Source organism: Austrofundulus limnaeus, unplaced genomic scaffold, assembly GCF_001266775.1.
Source record: "Austrofundulus limnaeus strain Quisiro unplaced genomic scaffold, Austrofundulus_limnaeus-1.0 Scaffold83, whole genome shotgun sequence".
NCBI classification, from domain to species: Eukaryota; Metazoa; Chordata; class Actinopteri; order Cyprinodontiformes; family Rivulidae; genus Austrofundulus; species Austrofundulus limnaeus.
In genome coordinates this window covers 703882-710354 of record NW_013952485.1, presented here as the reverse complement: position 1 = coordinate 710354, position 6473 = coordinate 703882, and the positions used below count along the sequence as shown (strand labels likewise).

Genomic DNA, 6473 nt, shown 5'->3' with positions numbered 1-6473 from the left:
ATATAATATACAAGTTTCACTTTTTAAATGGAATTACTGAAATAAATCTACTTTTTCATGATATTCTAAWTTTATGACCAGCACCTGTATAGATACACACTGCTCAAAAAAATAAAGGGAACACTTAACGCACGCTAAGTCCAAGTAAATCAAACTTTTATGAAGCACATTCAACTCTGTACAGAACAAAGTACTCAATGCGAATATTTCATTGATTAAGATCGGGAGTTAGCATGTGTTGTTTAAATGTTCCCTTTATTTTTTTTGATCAGTGTATATATATATGTATATATGGTTACACTTTCTCCCTTTTTTCACAGAAAATCTTTACAGAACCTGGGAGCCTGTCAATGGCAACTATAAATAAACTGAGAGAGAAATGCAGACGACAAATCCTGGAGGAGGAATCTCAAAGCAGATGAAGTTTATCAGATACTGGAGGAAGTTTGAATAGACTAAGAAAGGCGGCTGATTCTAGATCCAGCATACTGGGTATTTGTTTATATATAAATACATATATTTTTAATACTGATGTTTCTAAGCCTTTCTTTTGTTTCATTTCCTAAAATATCCTTGCTGCTTTATTCAGTGCAGATCACTCCACCTGCTTTTCAATCCATACTTGAATCTGTCATTTTGTTGATTGTTTACACTTTATTATGAGGCTGAGCAGATTTATTTCACACTGTGTAGAAATGCAATTTTAGTTAGCTTAAAGCTATTTAATGAAGGAAGGAAACACGGTAAATTTAATGTGCTGATTATTGCTCTTATTTATAGAATCTGTGCTTGTTAACAGTTCTAATCTGTTTTCTTACATAGCCGTATGAAAATGTTTCTGCAACAAAAACTAAAGGTGATTATCTTGTTATATGTGAGTCTTTAACAATCGTTCATTCATAAGCTTCAAACCTCCACTGACCCTCTCAAAATGTCCCAAACAGCAAAACTGTTGATTTCTGAGCTCAGATAAAACTCTTTTGATCCACTTCCAGACTTTATGTGGGACAAAGCTGCATTCCACTGATGACTGAAATCTTATTATGTAAAAAGATGTTTTTAAAAACACATTAAAATATTTACTAAATGGTTTCTGATTATTGTTTTGGGGCTACAATTTTACACACCATCAACGTTTCAAACGTGAACCACTTTGTGATCCCACATTTGTTTGGTGGATGAACCTTCAAACACATTTGTAAATCCCAATGTTTCATTTGACTGTAAACTGAGTAAAATGTATAAAAATCACTACAACCTCAAGTCATAAAAAGTGTGGACATTGTGTAAAATGTAAACAAAAACAGAATTATAAATCTCATAAACCCATATTTTCTGTGCAGCGAAAAAATATAATGTTGAAATTAAGAAAAAAAAATGTTGCACCCACATACCATCAGAGAGGCAGGCAGGATGGTCTCTCTTCTCTTCAGCAGTGGTGGGCAGCACTAATCTAAAAATTAGCTCCACTAGCCATAAAAAAACTAACTCAAATATTTAGGTCCCCTAATTCTAAAGCACTAAAATAACCCAGACAACCCGTGAACATTCTTCAACAGACGAGTCACATGTTGCCGTGTTGCTCTCTATGTCCTGATGCATCTCAGTAATCCAGGTAAAAAGTTGGGGATCTTTGGGGTGAACCAGCCTTTGCTGTAATGTGTGTCAAACCCCAAAAMACATTACGGCAAAGGCTGGTTCACCCCAAAGATCCGGTKCCCCGGCACAAACAGAGCAATGTTGTATATGCTGTTAAGTGCCAGGAGGACTGCGACCAGTTATACATCGGGGAAACAAAGCAGCCACTGTTCAAAAGAATGTCCCAACACAGACGAGCTACGTCTAATGGCCAGAACTCTGCAGTTTTCACTCATTTACAGGCCAGCAGTCACTCTTTCAGAGATGAGGATGTTCTCATTCTTGATAGAGAGGAACGTTGGTTTGAGAGAGGAGTAAAAGAAGCCATTTTTGTGAAGAAAGACCGTCCATCATTAAACAGAGGTGGAGGCCTCCGTTTTCAGTTGTCCCCCTCCTACAGTGCGGCTATTGCCAGTATCACTCCACCCCCGGTTAAATTAGGTGTTAATTAGGTGTCAACGATAGCCATGTGATGTGAGTATCAGTCACATGGAGGCAGGGCTTAAAAGCCTGAATTTTGCCTGAAACTCTCAGACWGAAGAAGTCTCTTGGAGGAGAGACGAAACGTTTCATTAAAGAAGAACCCGTCCAGAAGACCTATACAATTTTTTTCTTTTTGATGCTCTCTACTTATCATTGACATTCCACAGCCGTATTTGAGTTCATTTATTGTTAATAAATTGTCACATAGTGGATAAGTGACACACAAAATGTGTGACAGTTTTCACTTAACAATAACATTTATAGGCCTCAGTTAGTGCTTCTAAATTTAGCCTATAAATTTAGCAAGTGCTAATCCACTAATAAATTCTGAAATGAGCAAAAGCCCTAAAAAACTAATCAAGAAATTAGTTCACCTACTTTATTAGTGCTTTAGGGGAACTGTGCCCACCACTGCTCTTCAGTATGCATTTTAAAAAAAAACATTTTTTTTGCCTTGTCCCAATGAGCTTTGGTCCAGAGAAAACAGCAACGTTTCTGGRTGGTGTTCTTAAAGGCCAGAGGTAACAAAGTATATGTACTTCATTACAGTACTTAAGTAATTTTTTGAGGATCTGTGATTTTACAAAGTTTTTTTATCCTAACCTTTGCTTTTATTTCATTACATTCAAAACATAAAAGTTATAATTTTACTTCACTTTAAACCTTATTATACACTACAAATTTAAATATGATTGGAAATCATCATGAAGAGTTGCTTACTTGTCATCTGGTTCCACTAAACCAAATTTAGCAAGTGTAAAGCAATTTAATCATTTTTACATTAAAATGTGTAATTTGCTCAATTTACAACTCTTCATTTCTTTGAGTCTGTACAATTATTTATATTTTCCTGACTATTGTGAGCAGTTTTATGACTTTAAGTACTTTTCTTATCAGTGAAAAAATTTTCTCCTTTTATTTAATTATTTCTTCAAGTACTATACACCTCAGTCTTTTTTACATACCAATATATGTGTATGGTGCAGTGAACTGTGTTTACAGATGAAGTCATTTCTGATGCTGGCTCCTGAATATCCTCAGGTTAGAAATGCCGATTACAAACACAAATGTGAGCTTTTAAAGATAAGTTTTCCCTGTAATGCTATGATCCACAGCTGTCACCTCCTCATCTAAAGGAAAAAGGAGAAAAACTAACTACTCGATCGTATCTGCTGCTTAGTGGACACAACAGAACTCATGTTTTATACCAGTAGATCACAGATGCTTTAACTTTTGTGACTTTTTCAYGGACTAGTACTAGCAGCTAATGCTAAAAACATAGGCAGKAAGCAWRGAGTGGAAGRGAGGAGCGTGGCAAAAATTTTACCGGAAATACGYCATTAATGACCGTGGCATATAGGCTGTTGTTCCAGAGTGCATGCAATGACATCATCAGGCCTATGTTGTTGTTGTTGTTTTAATGAAAAGAGCCAAGGACCAAGAGATCCCAGGCATTTAATATTCACTTTCAATCAGTCTTTTAGCTCAAGGATTTCTCCAGAATTTKCAATCTATTAATTAATTAATTWACCTAATTTCCCTCTGGGATCAATAAAGTATTTTTGAATTGAATTAATTMATTAGTTTGAACTATAGATGGTGGGCCATTTGTCTTCTATTGTGGAACATATTGACTTTGTTCCACTTGCTTTAGACAGACTAGTGAATCCCTGCCTGCCATTTTAAGTTGGAGAAATTCTCTAAAACGCTGTTTTTATTCCAGGTCCTCTTACTSATTTGTTGCCAACATCCTTAACCTGACTACTGTAGTTACACAATGTTCCAGCCTTTTGTTGTCTGTATTACATTTAAAAAATTTAAGTCTGAAGGATCAGGACAGATAAAACATTAGAAAACCTGTCCTGTTGAAAACAAAATATAGTGTAAATATGGTGTTAATACTTTTACACAGCATAGTAAGCCTTCTTTTTATTTGACCTCCATATAAAGGAGTCCAAACTGGGAACAGGTCTGACCACTTAAAGCAATAAAGGCCAAAACAAAAMTATAAATAAATACATTAATCAGCTTCATTCTTTCACCTTTATTAACTTTTCCTTAAAAAAAAATCCTTTAAAACATAGTTAAATTTTTACATGAAATGTTAGGATGAGAGCAAAAAAAAGCTTTAATTTTTAAATGACAGTAACATACATGAAGGCTGTGAGACAAGAAAATGTCCCATTCACAGCAGCAAACTGTGTCAGTATCTGATGTTGGCTTCAGCTGAGTCCCACAGCTGGGAAGGCACTGATCACCACTGACCAGACCTGTTTGAACACTTGAATTTTATGACACATTTCTTAAAACTTCAGTGCAACAGCTTACTCTCCATCAACCAAAACCCCAAGTGGGCTGAAATCCAAAACAAAAAGCAAACAGAACCACCCAATAGCTTAAAATAAGATAAATGTCAGATTTTTAGTGTTTCAGATGGATGAAAAGTTCCCTTTTTAAACTCTACTTTGGGCAAAAAAAAAAGGCCACCCCAAAAAACAAGCTGCTCAAATCTCACAATCCCTCAAAAATCCTTTTCACAGAAATCATAAATAGAAACAACAGCACGAAGAGCCTCAGTGATCCTCTGCTTTACTTAGTACCAATAAAGAGTTTTTATTCATTTTGTTACTACCTCCCAGCAAAGTCCCTTTCATCTGAAAGAGTAAATCAGCTCAGAAAAACATACCTCTGCAAAAAGGTGAAAATTAGTGTTATGGAAAAAAAAAACAGCAAACACATGAGGAAGATGAAGGATCGAGAAGCAGAAGGGAGGAAAGATCGAGTGTTAACTCTCACAAAGTAGTGGTTAATTTAACTTCAGAGGAGAAATGGCATGCTCCGGCCTCTGGCATCAAACCAGCGACCTCAGATGGTTTGGTARCCGGCGTGGCTCCTCTTCCTGCCTATCAGGTAGGCCAAGAGCACGATGAGSACCAGGCCGGCTAAAGCTGCTCCGACTATGATGGGGATCAACAGGTTGTCTACGTCCAGCTGGCACTCCTCCGCTGCAGAGTAGAAAAGAGCGGGAGGAAGGTTTGGGTCGGAGGAAGACAGCAGCTGATGAAGGTTTYATCACTCAGAGAATGGATTTACCTGCTCCAAACTGGTTTCCAGTCACACCGAAGGGCTGCACCTGGACTTGGAAGATGTTGATGGACAAATTCTGGGACACAAACAAAGTTTGCTCCTCGCGGCACAAATAGGAGTGTCCCAGGGTTCCCTGCAGGAAGTCCACACTCACGTTCTTGATGGAGATGGGCTCTAAATATATTTTAAGAAGGTTTTCAATGTGCAGATTTAAATAAAGAGAATATGACAGCAGAGAGAAAACGTGCAGAGTTCCAAACATAAAAAAAGTGTTTGTCCAACTTTCATCTGAGTAAATCAAGCTGTTTTTTTATTTATTTTTTGTCATGCCTGACTGTTATTTGTTGATCACAGCAGCCAACATACTCATCATTAGGAGTGTAAGAAAATATTGATACACTGAAATATCACGATATTTCATTTCCCGATATTGTATCGATATTCTAAAGCCCTGTATCGATTTTTAATTAAGGTTTAAAATGTCAACTTTCCTGCCAGCTGTTCATTTTATGTTGTAGTTCAGCCTCTGACCACTAGTTGGCAGTATTGAGCCAGCCATTTGGCTCCTCTACCTCTTGAGCGCCAGAGATTAAGGGTAGCATTAGCATTGTGAGTAAACATTAGCTTCATGCACCGATAGCTGAATCTGAGCAGAAAAGACCGACACCCTCTGCCTTCTAAGCTGAGGTAAGGTTACAAACAGTTACTTATTTGTCAGAATGTCTGTATTTTAAGACAAATTAAGTGTTCTGTGCGCTCTTTTTTCCAACTGTAGTCAACCTTCACGTTATGCAAGGCAGGCAGGCATGTGTATAGCGCATGCGTAGCGCCTCCAGCGAGCTCGGCACTGCCCCCGTGACATAAAACTGTCTGTTGCTCTCATTGGGCCTCATGTAAGAACCGTTCGTACGCACAGATTTGTTCTTAAATTGTGCGTACGAGTGATTTAGGAGAATTTGTGGCATTCACCAATTTTTACGTTTTCTAAGATTTTCTTCAGATACAAACAAAATTCACGAGTGGTCCAGACCTGTCGTATAATTTACGAGCAGTCAGTCTGCTGTTATTCAGACTGATTTTCTTCACTAATAACTCCATACTTCATTAGTTTGAAGATATTTCGAGTTGAAAATAAATCACACTCCATAATTATGTTGACAATAGGCTATTTTGTTTGAACTGGAATTAAGATTTAAACGACATAAATTGATTAAATTAAATTGGCTTTTAATGCTGTTGTATAACACTACAATATTAATATGAAG

At 37.0% G+C, this 6473-nt stretch overlaps 3 protein-coding genes across 4 annotated transcripts in view; 2 read left to right on the top strand and 1 right to left on the bottom strand.

Annotated features, from left to right (window-relative positions):
- LOC106519805 (growth hormone-regulated TBC protein 1-A) overlaps positions 1-1125 on the top strand; it is a 9266-nt gene extending 8141 nt beyond the window's left edge. Inside the window, exon 8 of the mRNA XM_014011619.1 lies at positions 321-1125. Coding sequence (XP_013867073.1) covers positions 321-422 — 102 coding nt within the window. The 3' untranslated portion in view covers positions 423-1125. The remainder of the gene's footprint in view (positions 1-320) is intronic.
- Positions 1126-4145: 3020 nt separating this feature from the next.
- lamp1b (lysosomal associated membrane protein 1b) overlaps positions 4146-6473 on the bottom strand; it is a 7003-nt gene continuing 4675 nt past the window's right edge. Inside the window, exons 5-6 of the mRNA XM_014011635.1 lie at positions 5215-5382; positions 4146-5126 (exon numbers count right to left, since the gene is read on the bottom strand). Coding sequence (XP_013867089.1) covers positions 4987-5126; positions 5215-5382 — 308 coding nt within the window. The 3' untranslated portion in view covers positions 4146-4986. The remainder of the gene's footprint in view (positions 5127-5214; positions 5383-6473) is intronic.
- LOC106519816 (T-cell surface glycoprotein CD3 zeta chain) overlaps positions 5862-6473 on the top strand; it is a 14175-nt gene continuing 13563 nt past the window's right edge. For both annotated transcript variants that reach the window (XM_014011636.1, XM_014011637.1), the window contains exon 1: positions 5862-5895. The gene's annotated coding sequence lies outside the window, so the exon portion shown is untranslated. The remainder of the gene's footprint in view (positions 5896-6473) is intronic.